This window comes from Carassius carassius, chromosome 8 (genome assembly GCF_963082965.1).
Source record: "Carassius carassius chromosome 8, fCarCar2.1, whole genome shotgun sequence".
In the NCBI taxonomy this organism is placed as follows: domain Eukaryota; kingdom Metazoa; phylum Chordata; class Actinopteri; order Cypriniformes; family Cyprinidae; genus Carassius; species Carassius carassius.
In genome coordinates, this window is record NC_081762.1 from 23,030,018 (window position 1) to 23,043,178 (window position 13,161).

At 36.0% G+C, this 13,161-nt stretch overlaps 1 protein-coding gene and 1 long non-coding RNA gene across 5 annotated transcripts in view; one reads left to right on the plus strand and one right to left on the minus strand.

The window, feature by feature from the left end:
• LOC132145572 (uncharacterized) overlaps positions 1–13,161 on the minus strand; it is a 229,446-nt gene that overhangs the window by 177,562 nt on the left and 38,723 nt on the right. The window lies entirely within an intron of this gene.
• Positions 1–13,161, plus strand: part of LOC132145569 (gamma-aminobutyric acid type B receptor subunit 1-like) — a 131,232-nt gene that overhangs the window by 70,806 nt on the left and 47,265 nt on the right. For all 4 annotated transcript variants that reach the window (XM_059556692.1, XM_059556690.1, XM_059556691.1 and 1 more), the window contains 5 exons: positions 3,576–3,710; positions 5,894–6,064; positions 8,502–8,603; positions 10,093–10,158; positions 10,297–10,488. In XM_059556692.1, coding sequence (XP_059412675.1) covers positions 3,576–3,710; positions 5,894–6,064; positions 8,502–8,603; positions 10,093–10,158; positions 10,297–10,488 — 666 coding nt within the window. The remainder of the gene's footprint in view (positions 1–3,575; positions 3,711–5,893; positions 6,065–8,501; positions 8,604–10,092; positions 10,159–10,296; positions 10,489–13,161) is intronic.

The following is a 13,161-nucleotide window of genomic DNA, read 5'->3' on the forward strand; positions in this document are numbered from 1 at the left end:
TATTCAGACCCAAATGTTCCCTCCTGAGCCACAGAAGGAACAGTCTCATTAAACCTGCACCCAGCGCAGTGCTGGGCCGTTCTGATTGGAGCGGAGTAGGGCACTCTCCACGGGGCGATAGGGATGGTATGAGGGGGCAAGCTTATTAGTATGGACTGGACCTGTGCCTGATTTCCCCAGAGTCCCAGTGTGAGATCACTTGGCCTTAACACTTGCACCATGGGGTCGTTAATGTGTTTTTGGGGTTTGTCCACTGATTTGAATGATGGAAAGACTCTGAAATCCCTTGTTCTAGTTATTTTCAGTCCTGTAGAGTCAGAATTTAAAAGTAGACTCTTTCCTAATTTCCAGAGTTCTCAGAAGTGTAAGTCTTTGTAGCTGGGTAAATTTGTAGAGTAGTGAACAGAATCTACAACAAATATAAAAACAAATATAAATGTTGCATTCCCATTCGCTTCAAAAGTGAGAAAGAAGAAAAAAGCCCTGTCTTTTTAGTTGTTGTTTTTTTACACATGTAGTCAACTTATCCTGTTTTTGTTTAGTTGACTAAAAGTCTAGGAAAGAGTATTTTTTAGTCATGCTGAATAATGGTTAAACTGATAATCACAGTTATTTTGCTCACAATTATAATTGTGATTACTGATCACAGTTGTTGTCATTTAACATCAACATTATGAAAACTGATGAAACTCAAAAGCTAAAAGAGTGAAAATATTAATTGCAGTAAATTGCAGTAATTCTTAATTATATTCTAGTTTTTCTAATAAAACAACAACAAGACACAATCTAGTATTGTGGCACAGGGGTTGCATAATTGCATTTATTTAGCAGCCACAATCTAGTCAAGATGCATGTTAGGATTTATTACAGTTTGACACTAAGAAGGTTTAATGGCAGATTTACTCAACAAACAGTGCAAATTGGCATGTGAAGGAACACAAACTAGCTGTATGACACTTTAATTTAAGCAGAATATCTCAATAGAGATTGTTAAACTCCAACTTTATGTTGAGGATTTCAGTTCATCAGCGCTTTTTCCACAGTGTAGAGAGAGAGAGAGAGAGAGAGAGAGAGCATTTGCATGGTTGCCAGATTGTAAGTAAAACCCTGGGTTTTACTTACAGAAAATGTGTCCATTTCAGATAAAATAAATACATTTCTGGGGATTTAAATTCTTGACATCTAGTTCATCCATTGCCTAGTAATTAAACCCATGACCTTGTGCTACTGTTTGACCTGCAGAAATGCTATATTGTTTAATTTTATACAAATATCAAGTATCCTGATCATTTTATGCGCTTTTAATTAGGCAATTAAGTTTCCTAAAGAGTGTGCCATTAAACTAATTCAGTCCTTTCTTTTCCTCCAAATAAGAATGAGTGCACTGAGACAAAATGTAATTTTTGTTTGAGTTTATAAGCTTTATTCATATTTAGTGAACTTACTATTAGCAGCAAAAACTAGTATTTTCTGCGCTTTTAATCTCCATCACCATGGAAAAGAAAAATGTTTTTAGCTGAGTGGGAGAATGTCCTTATACTGTGTTGTCTTCACTGTGACTGTATGCAGAAACAAACAGACCAGCGAGCGTGGTACGATCTAAAAACAAATGACTGTTATAAGTCACTTCCTTTAATCAGTCGGTCGAAATCAGAATCATGAAAACAGATACACGTTTGCATCAATCACATGTACTGAATCCATCAGAGCAGTTAACATTTGACTCAGACTCACTCTCTAATTGGATGTTTGTATACAGTAATGTTAATTAATAATTATTCACTACTGTTTAAAAGCGTTGGGTTTGTAAGATATTATGTAGTTTTTGCAGTCTTTTATGCTCACTAAGACTGCATTTATTTAATACAAAAACAGTAACATTGTTAAATAGTATTATTTTTATATTGTAAAATGTTATATATTTCTATAAAGAAAACAGAATTTTCAGCAGCATTACTCCTTCAGGAACAATTTGCTAATCTGCTGCTCAAGAAACATTTCATATTATCAGTGTTGAAAACTGTTGTGCTACTTAAATCTTTTCAGGATACTTTGATGAGTATAAAGTTTAAAAGAACAACATTTATTTGAATTGGAAATCTTTTGTAATGTAATAAATGTCTTTACTGTCTCTACTTTTGATTAATATAATGAGTATTAATGCTAATTGGTTGATATAAGTAGTATAATTTAAAGAACACAAAATAGTTTTTTTTGTAACAAATAGTATTTTAAAAATGAGTAATTTTCTGTGTAGTTAGAACCTTACATGAGCAGTCAAATCAGTCATCAAATAAGGAAATGTTCCTCCTATTTTCAGTATAATCTGCATTCTGTGTTTTCAAAAAATCTGAATTAAATTTTTGTAGTTGTTTTAATTCGGTGGGATATAGGTGCTTTAAAAGAGTGAGGCTCACGCATGGCTTCCCTCAGGGTTGGAAAGTCAGAACAGGGATGAGATTTAGAGCCCAAACAAAGTCTCCGTTCTGGGGATGTGATTCTGCTGACGACCCACAGGGAGTCTGGAGAGAGTCTGCTCAGGACTCTGGAGGACATACCATGTGCCTGAACGCATTATGTACAATCATGCTCATTTTATGTATTTTATTAAAAAGAATGTGCATGTTTCCAATAGAGACAGCTGAAGAAACTCTCTCGCATAACTGTGTGGAGTGTCACATTAATTTCATGCTTTTCACAGGAATTAATTTTGAAAAGAAAAGCAGTTTCTCACTAAAATGCTGCTTTTGTTGTGATTGAAATAATTTGAGTAATTTAGCAGGATGTATAGAAAAAATTAAAAGCACCAAGAGTGACATAAATAGAGATGTGTCGGGAAAAGGAAGCAAAATTAGACGCAATAAGTAAAGAGCAGTCAGCCGCCACAGGGTTCTGCCAATTGAATTTACGTGATTGCACCAATCAAGCCTTGAATCATTTTAATCTCATGTTTGTTTTTATTCTTTTTAGGTTTTGCCCCGTTTAAGCTTTTATTTTTTCCCAAAACAACAGAAACGAAGCTTTAGAAATGCTGGCTGTGCTCAAGGCCACTTCCTGCAACTCGGTTTGAACTCAGCACATGATCAATTGTGGCTTTAACCTACTATTATCATTTAAATAAGATATTGATTTCTCATTGACAGTGATTTTAAGACAAATGGAGGGGGGAAAATGCTGATTGTCAGCATCGGGTTAAAGACTGATGAGAGTACATGTCTAGCAAACAAAATTGTTTTTTTGGTGTATATTTGAGTAAATGCATGTGTCCTTGAAGGACTCCAGCTGTCCTCTATGTGTATTTACTGCTTTATCTGTCTCTGCTTCCTTCTGTTCTGCTTTCCCATACATATTTATCTCTACTTGTGATTCAGTATGAAATTTAGTCTCTCTCCCTGTGGGGGTCCTTATACTGAAGCGGCAAATACAGTGTGAAATTTTATGTATTTTTTATTTTTTTTGTCGAGGTATGCAGTTTTGAGCATGGAGTGACAAGATGCCTCATGAATAGTGACAGCTGTGCTTCAAATCTGAATATAGATTATATATTTAAAAGTTTTTTTTCTCCCTGCTTTCAGTGTGATCCTGGTGAGGCTACGAAGCTGCTGTATGACCTGCTGTACACGGAGCCCATAAAGATCGTCCTGATGCCAGGCTGCAGCTCTGTGTCCACACTGGTGGCCGAAGCCGCACGCATGTGGAACCTCATAGTGGTGGGTTTTCTCTTCATCACATCTCATTCGCTTTGAATGTTTACAGATGAGATGTCGATTCAAGGATGTTGAGGGGAAAACTCAAGGTTTGTGAAAGTGACAACAACATTTTTTTTTCTGCACAAATATTGGATTGTTAAGGCATCCACTAAAATTTTCAGACGGACGAGTGAAAGCAATTTTACTTAATATTGTTACAATACATGTAGTTACTGAAGAAATGAGGTGATTCAGCCTAGCAGTTAAATATCAGGGATCCTAAAAAATATAGGCTTAACTCCAAAAGATGAGTATAAAAGGATGTTAATGCACAGATTTCAACAGGGTTGTTTGCTGTAAGGATTTAGAGAAAATACACTGTCATAACTCTAAATTACGAATTTAGAGATATGAAATTAACACCTCATCTTGCAGAACTCTTTTTATTTATAATATGTGTTTCCTCATTATTTGAACTGTTAGAGATTATGTGAATGCACGCATAAATATATAAAAATAAACCTAAAAATATACACTACTGTCCAAAAGTTTGGGGTCAGTAAGATTTTTTTTTTCTTGAAAGATCAATTATTGTGGAAGATGAAAGCATTGAAAAAGTTAATTTATTGGTTTTTATTTTATTTTATATTTCATATGATTGAACTGACTTAAGGTCCACAGGGATTTATTAAGTTGAGTTTTTAGTCTGTCTGTGTTACAGAGGTCGATCAGATAGGATGTGTTTGAATTGTATGTGCTCATCAGAGGGCAGGATTAATAACCTTACCTTAAAAGAAATCTGATTATGGGCTTATAGTTTGTTACACTAAATTGCCGTGATAATTTTACACCCCTAGTGAAAAATAAATACACTAATGTATTTCAAATACATTTATTTCATGCTAATAATATTACAAATACATTTTCAGATTTATGTACTTAATATAAATACCCTGCAATTGTGCTTTTGGTACACTAAAGTGGTATGTCTAATAATTTGGAACAAAAAATTTTGTACTTTAATCCTGAGTAGGAAGTAGTGCTAAAGTCCAACTGAAAATATACTGAAGTATATTTGATTGTGCTTAACTGGAATTACTATTGCATGTATATTATAATATAATGTCTTGCTTTTAAAGACCAATATTATTCAAAGATCATACAATCCTCATCAATAGTGACATTGATAATATTAAGAAATGTGTATTGTGCACGAGTAGTAATCCAAATAAGGTTTAATTATACTTTTTATATCAGTAAGTCTCGAGCAGTATGTAGGTAAATATGTTAACAGATTTGAACTATACTTATTTTATAAAAATAAAAAAAACATAACTGTAGTCACTGGCATTTGGTTTTTATGGTTTCTGCATGATTCTGTACATCCCAAACCAAACTCTCCAACAGGTCTCATCACTGAGGTCATACCAAAGGTTATACCACAGTGAAGATGAGATACTCAAATGCATTCCCATCCCAGAACATTTCACTCAAAAACCCGAAATCATTGAAATGGCTTCCAGACATTTTGGAACAGATATTTATGTCATTTTATTTCGCTTACAGCCTTTCTTTGAAGTGCACTCCCTCTGCCTCATTTTATTTCTTTTTTTCTTTTCTTTTTTTTTTTTTTTTATAAACCAGTCTCTTTATTTTTCATGCTCCACTCTATTTTTATATCTGTTGAGAGCTTTTTCTCTTCACATGTGAGTTTTGACCTATATATTCCCCCTCTGGCCCTCCCTTTTCCCACCCCCTCAGCAGACCTGTCACTCAACGACAATGACATTGAGTTATTGGGGAAAAAATGTCTAAAAAAACCTCTGCTGTCATCTTATTTGACTGCCTGATTAACACAGAACAGGAAATGTTGAATTTTAAACCTCTATTTTCTTTTCTTTTACACCTGTGTTTTGGATTTGAACATTTCATCACAGCTTTGAATGCTTGTCTCGCACACTACTTTCTCCAATGTTAAATAAAGCTGTTCCCAGTGAACTGTGATCAACCCAGCAGGAGATAATTTAGCCCCTTGGGTACTGGTTTTCCTGCGGGTGATTTTATCACACATTTTTCTTCACTAGCTTGTTTCTATTTAAAAATATTTGTTTATTTTCCTTCAAAGGTCTCAGTGTCTGTACAGTGGAGATATGTAAATGTTTTTCTATTGCTCGTTTCTTATGACCATTGGTATGTGCTCGCAGTTGTCCTACGGATCCAGTTCACCAGCACTCTCCAACCGTCAGCGTTTCCCCACCTTCTTCCGCACGCACCCCTCAGCCACATTGCACAACCCCACCCGTGTGCAACTCTTCCAGAAGTGGAAGTGGACCAAAATCGCCACCATCCAGCAAACCACCGAAGTCTTCACCTCTGTGAGTGAGATGTTTACATGTACAGATGTTTTAAAAGCAATAATCATGCAATGAAAAGCCTGCTTACTTCTGAGCAACCAGTAGAGATTCATTATCATTTGAATCTTGTGTTGGTCACATGCTTATTGTCCCTTGTACTGGGTAACCCCGCCCACTCTGAAATGCCATTGGCCCAAACTCCTGCTCTGCATAGTTATGAAAAGTGATATTAGCTTGAACTGACATTCAAAACCCAATTCACTTCTATTATGTGACTAATTTGTAAGGTAAGTATGTGAATGTAAACCAGTGTCTCCAGTGAGGACAAAAATGTAGGGCAGGACTTGATTTCATCCAATGCAAATTCACTGGATTATGTCAGGTCGGAGTTTGCACTTAGAAGTGTGGTTGAAAAAAATAAATAGCCTTTATAATGTCAGCAAAAGAGAAAATTGTTTCAGAACTGGATTATTACATTTTGATGTAATACTATGAAAACCTTTTCTTCTTTGGAAACGATTCCTCCTGTTTCTTATTGCAAAATCAATTTGCATCGACCTTGACCTAAAATATTACATACTTCAAAATCTTGATTTTTTTTTCCGTTGGCCAGTAATCAGTTTAAAATGCTAAAACAGTTTTATGACGTGTAATGTATTAAAGCAGTACAGTGCAATATATAAAATAAGCATGTTATTTTATAAGTGCATTCGCTCTCTGTTTCCTTTACATTACATGTACATTTATTCATTTGGCAGACGCATTTATCCAAATTCCCAGAAACTTAACTCCAAAACTCCCTGAAACTTTTTCCAAACAGATTTTCAAGGCTTCTGATCGTATTTCACAGCAGCCACCTTATTTACATGACCTCAACTGAAATGAAATGCTTTCATTGCATGGAATTATCTGCATTATTTACTCTAAGATAAAACATTTTAGAATTGTATAGTTGGTGACTTTTTGTGCAGAAAGCATTTAAGTTTGAAGTCATCCAGTTGATATTGCTTCTGTCTTTACAATTATACAGTATGTGTCCTTAAACCATTTACATTTAATAATTTCCATAGTAATAGATTTAAAATACATTTATTTTATACTTATCTCATACTGACATATCGCTTGAGACTTACTGATATAAAAATTATAATTAAACTTTATTTGGAGTTTCTTAATAATAAGCCTAAAATGTGCTTTATTGTTATTATTGATAATCATTGCATGATTTCTGACTAATATTGCTCATTAAATCCACGATATTTAAAGTGTACCAGAAGTATACTTGCAATAGTTCCACTTTAGCGCAGCCAAATAAACTTTAAGACTTTAAGTATACAGTTTAGTGTACCAAAAGTACTACAATTGCAGGGTATTTTTATTAAGTACGTAAACATGTAAGTGTATTTTTTGTATACTTAGCATTAAATAAATGTATTTGAAAAACATTTTAGTATATTTATTTTTCACTAGGTTTAGCAGTTGCTTTCATCCAAAGTGACTTACAGGTGAGGTAATGATGTAAGAATCACATTTGATAATCAAAATAACATATTTAAACATAACATATACAAAAAATTTTCTAGTTGAAATAGTTTATTCTTGCCTTCACATGACTTGAATGAAACTCTACATACTTTCCTCATGTAATGTAGGCGAATAAATATGAATATGGAAATTAGCCCCCACCTCCATTTAGGGTTGAACCAGAAACGAAATTCTTTAAAGACCACATGGGGTCTTTAACGAATCTTATACATGTCTACAAACAAATACAATTGAATGATTGTTGAATAAAAAAAGTATTTTATATTTTATTTAAGGTCTATTTGATTTAGGTTAACATCTTGGCTGGATTGTACTGCATTAAACAGCTTTTTTTCTTCTAACGTGGACAAACACAGTCCTTTTAAAACACTATGCAGTGAGATCCTGCCTGATGCCAGATATCTGAGTCGTGCTACTCAGACAGGCTGTGTTTTACGTAACTGAGGGTTTGAGAAGCACATGCTTTACTTCAGAGTATAGCATGCTGTTTTGTGTGCTTTGTAGGTGAAATGTATCTGTGTGCTGTAGAAGACAACATCTGGGATGTGGGAATGTGGGCTGTAGCTGATGTAAGCTTGGCTCTGTTCCTTTGTTTCCTCCTGCTCTCTGCAGCCTGAGGTTATACAGACTGTATTAAAATTTACACGCTTGTTTTATTGGTAGACGCAGGATGGTAAACCATAAACAAGTCCCAACAAAAGAAATTAAATCTGCCAGTCTCTTTCTAATTTTCTTTCTTCTCTCATTTTCGTTCTCCATGCCTGTCTTATCTCTGTTTTTTCGCAGCAATAATATTATTTTTCTACTCAGCATCAATTCCCGTCTCTCTGCAGATGTCTCTATGCTCTTTACTTTCCTTCCTTCTATTTCTCTGTTCTCCTTTAATCTCGTTCTCGCTCTCTCTTTCTCTCAGACTCTGGATGATCTAGAGCAGAGGGTGAAGGAGGCAGGCATTGAGATCAGCGTGAGGCAGAGTTTCCTCACGGACCCTGCTGTGGCCGTCAAGAACCTCAAGGTGCTTTCACTTTCACTCATTTCATTTCTGACCTCGCTGCCTCAGTGATTTACAGGTGTTGCTGTCAGTGCCGTGTTAGAGAAATCAGATCAGCAGCGTTCTCAACAACATCTCACGATTATCAGACAGATGCCAAATACAAATAGTGTGTCTGAAAGACACATAATATTCAGTAATGTCATCAGTTTGAGGGCACTTAGACTGCTGGATGAGAACAAACTGAACTGAACTGAGCTGAATAATTACACTGTTGTCTTCTGCTTCATAGCTGAATTTAATTTGTCCATAATTGAAGAATATTGCAGCATTGATACTGTTATTGAACTGAACTGAATCAACATTGTCTGTCATCATACTGTTTTCAGTAGAGCCTCTTATCATTGAATTAAACTTGTTTCATAGTAGTTGAAATTTCACAAAAACAAGTCCAAGTTTACACTTTACCACATATCAGATATCAAAAGTATGTTAAGGCATTATTAGGTCATACCTAAGATTTCTTGTAGATTTTGTAATTTCTATTATTCTCTAGTATTACAGTATTATTATTGTATGATAATACAATGCTTTTTAAAATACATAAGATAACATTTATTTAACAATAAATATTAACACCTATAATATACCTCCTCAAAACTATTAAATTTTTTTTTAAGAAATAAGGGATAAATTCATAAACAAAGAAAAAAAAAAAACTAAACTAATAACATAATAATAATAACTAATAACTAAACTTAACTACTACCTTATTAACTATTAATAAGCAATTAAGAGTTTATTAAGGCAAAAGTCATAGTTAAAATGGTTTGTTAATAGCAAGATTTGGACCATAAAATAAGCGTGACCCTAAATTGCAGCTGTAGTCCCTGGTAATGAAGATTTGGGGGAAATGTGTTTAGGAAACTGTAATGAATTAAATGTCACAGTACAATTTATTTATTTTTTCTTTAAGCAAAAAATATTTATGTATTTATTTTGGTTTTTGGTGCCATGAAGATTCCCCCCAAAGCAGACACAAACATCTTTATTGCTATTCTCTGGGTTTGTCACGCTAAAGGACATGATTGAAGTCCAGGAGTAAAATACAGCAGTGTGGGGATCTGATCTCATCTTGAGGAGAATCATTTTAATTGGAACATGGGTGAGATGATCTGTTTCCCCCAGTCCTCTCGCCTCCCCCATCCTGCTATCCCCAGTGATGGCTGGGCCCCTGGCTGCCTGTTTAGCAAAGGCCTGCCATGTGTGCCGCCCTAGTTTTGGTGCACAAAATAAATGGAGTACCACCAGAGGAACCATGGTAACCTGGAATATAGCACACCGCTGAGAGGGCAAAGTAGCACTGATTGGACTGCTTGTCCAAGGCAGAATTACTGCAGTGTTATGCATAGTAGCACTCTCAAACCTCCCGTTGGTGCTAATTCAGGGACTTTTGCAAAATGTTGCATTAATTTCTTTGTTTTAATCCTCAATTCACGCTCTGTTCCTACAGCGGCAAGATGCTCGCATCATTGTGGGCCTGTTTTACGAAACGGAAGCCAGGAAAGTGTTTTGTGAGGTCGGTAATCAGCCATCCAGCTGAGCATTATTAATCTTTCAGTCAGTGTCAAAGGGGAAATGTGGTTTTTCCGTTCATTTTTCATTCTTGGCTCAAGTCGTTCCCTAACCCGACCTGTTTCACACAACACAACTGCAGGTCTATAAGGAGAAGCTGTATGGGAAAAAGTATGTGTGGTTTCTGATTGGCTGGTATGCTGACAACTGGTTTAAGATCAAAGATCCATCCATCAACTGCACTGTGGAGCAGATGACAGAAGCTGTGGAGGGTCATGTGACCACTGAGATAGTCATGCTTAATCCGGAGACGGTGCGAGGGGCCTCTAACCTGGTGAGTGGACTTGAATAATCTTTATTTTCTGATTCCTAATTATAAGAATTGCTCAGTTTGTGTCCTGGGGCTAGGCCCAGACCGTGCCACATTTGTGCTATGGACTTGAATGGTATCTTGAATGTTTTTGTTGTTTTGCCTGTTGGATGTTAAAATGTGAAAAATATCCATAGGATTATATTGAAGGAGGAACATATTGAACATATGGAAGCACGTTTCTGCCACCGAAAAAAAAAAGGTAATTGCGACATTTAATCTTACAATTAAATTACTTTGTAAAGGTATAAAGTCAGAATTGGGAACTCACAATTTTGCAAAAATTCAGTCAGGTTTGCAAGTTTATATTATATATTTGCGAATAAAGTTGTAAACTAGAATTGTGAGATATAAACTCATGATTGTGAGAAAAATTAAGATGTCTTAGTTTATTTCTCACAATTCAGATTTTTTCTCTGATTTTTCTCAGATTAGAATTCCAATAAAAGCTTCCAGTTGCGAGTTACGAAGTCAGAATTTGCAAACTCACAATTCTGAGGAAAAAAATCTGATTTGCGAGTTTATGTTATATATTTGTGAAATTTTCTGTTTATTCTTACTTATAAAGTTAAAATTGTGTTATTAACTTGCAATTGTAAGAAAATGTCTAAATTGTCAGATATATACTCAGAATTACGGAAAGAAAAGTCAGAATTCCAAGTTATAAACTTGTGATTGTGATAAAAAAAAAGTCAGAATTCTGAGTTTTTATCTCGCAGTTCTGACTTTTTTCTCGGAAGTGTGCGATAAAAAGTGAGATAAAAAGTCGCAAATACCTTTTTTTTTTAAATCCTGTAACAGAACCAGGCTTCCAAAGGAACACAAGCCTTATCTACAGACAAGAATATTGTAGAGAGTTATATCCAAAGACTATAGAAAACCCAAGATGTGTCACTTGGGTTTTGAATGGAAAAAATGCAACACTCAATATGGCCGCTCTATCAAAGGAGCCCTGCCTTCTGAATAATAGAGCCAGTCAGTAAAGTCAGCACGTCACTGCAGCTGCTGTTAGAAGTTATAGAAACAGTGAGCTTTCAGAGTAGTGGTCAGTGATGCGCGGGTCAGTGTATAAACAACCCGCACCCGACCGATGTTTTCAACTAAACCGCCCGCTTCTTGACCCGCATTTTTTAAAAGTAGTAAATGCTAATCGTAGTGTCATTGTGCCATAGACGTATGGGTGCGGGGGGAGGGGAGGATGTTGGGGGGAGTGGAGAGCACTCGTGAGCGGAGAGCACAGTTCTGAATATTCCCCAGCACTAACTCATTCCGTGGGGTCGCTCGCTCAACCTAGAATGGCTGGCTGGTTCGAAAATATGTGGAATAAGAACTGCCTCTGACAATTTTTTTTTCTAGTCGACTGGTAGTTGTTCATTTAAGCCATTCGTGGACAAATCGCCCCTTTATATTAATTTAATTACTTAAACAGGCTATAGCCTACAGGATAATAAGCGTTATGACCGCACGCATAAAGCTTGCCACAAATTCAGTTTGATTGTGAATAGAGCTGAAACAACGAATCGATTTAATCGATTAAAATCGATTATTAAAATAGTTGTCAACTAATTTAGTCATCGATTCGTTGCTAAAAAACTTTTATTTGCCGTAAGCGGCTCATTTCGTGCATATTTCAAATCTGCGGTGACCAAAGTGTGGCAGTAATGAGCCACCGGAGGTTTTACTCAGCCAGTACAGCAGGAGAAGTAGCGAATAGCCAATAGCTGGCCTCGTTTTATGTCACGTGCTTCCCGAACAGCGTCTCTGCACATAGACATCATCATTCAGCGTGATGTGGGAGTACTTTACTTTGAGCCTTTAAAAAAGAAGAGTAACCTGTAAACTCTGCACTATTGAACTGTTTAAGGGGACGTTCACATATCGCGTCTTTTGCGCGCTCAAGTTCGTTATTTCCAACACCGCACCGCATCGAATTAAAAACATTTCAACTTTTCAGAATGCCGCAAGCGCACCGCGGGTCATTTGACAAGAACTAACCAATCTGCTTCATCCTTTCCCGTAACAACGTTAAAAGCTCAGTCAAGATGAAAGGAACAGCTGATCATAGTTGTATATGGATTTCCATTTTGAAATAAATTTAATAGCAGAGCTACTGCAAGCGATTTTTTTGAGCTGCAAATCCATTTATCCTTTGCTGAAATTTCCGCCTCTTCAAGGAGAGAGCACGTCATGGTTGCTTAGCAAAGGCAGACGCCTCAGGGGCGCTTCTGCACGAGCGCTTTGGAAAGGAGGAGAAAGCGGTGCGCCTAGCGTTTTCCACGCGTTTTTAGGCGCGATTTGTGAACGGCCCCTAAGACTTTCATTTGTGCAGATTCTCCAGTACAATGTTGTTTGCAAATGTTTAGTCGTAAAAGCATTGCTTTTTAACAGTTAACATTTAAAGCTTTACAAACATGTTCTGTGATCAGTTTGTCGTTTACCAGTTCAAAATTCAGTCGTGCAGCCTAATTATGACTGAATAAGAGAGGTAAATGTTAATAAATACTTGAAATGCACTTTTTTTCTAAGTATTCACTGCTCTTTTTCACACAGCAGGTTTTTTGTGTGTGTCCAATTTTTTTTTCTGGACAAGCTTCTGATGGATTTTACTTTAAATTGTGAGTTCCATTCAGGTTTCAT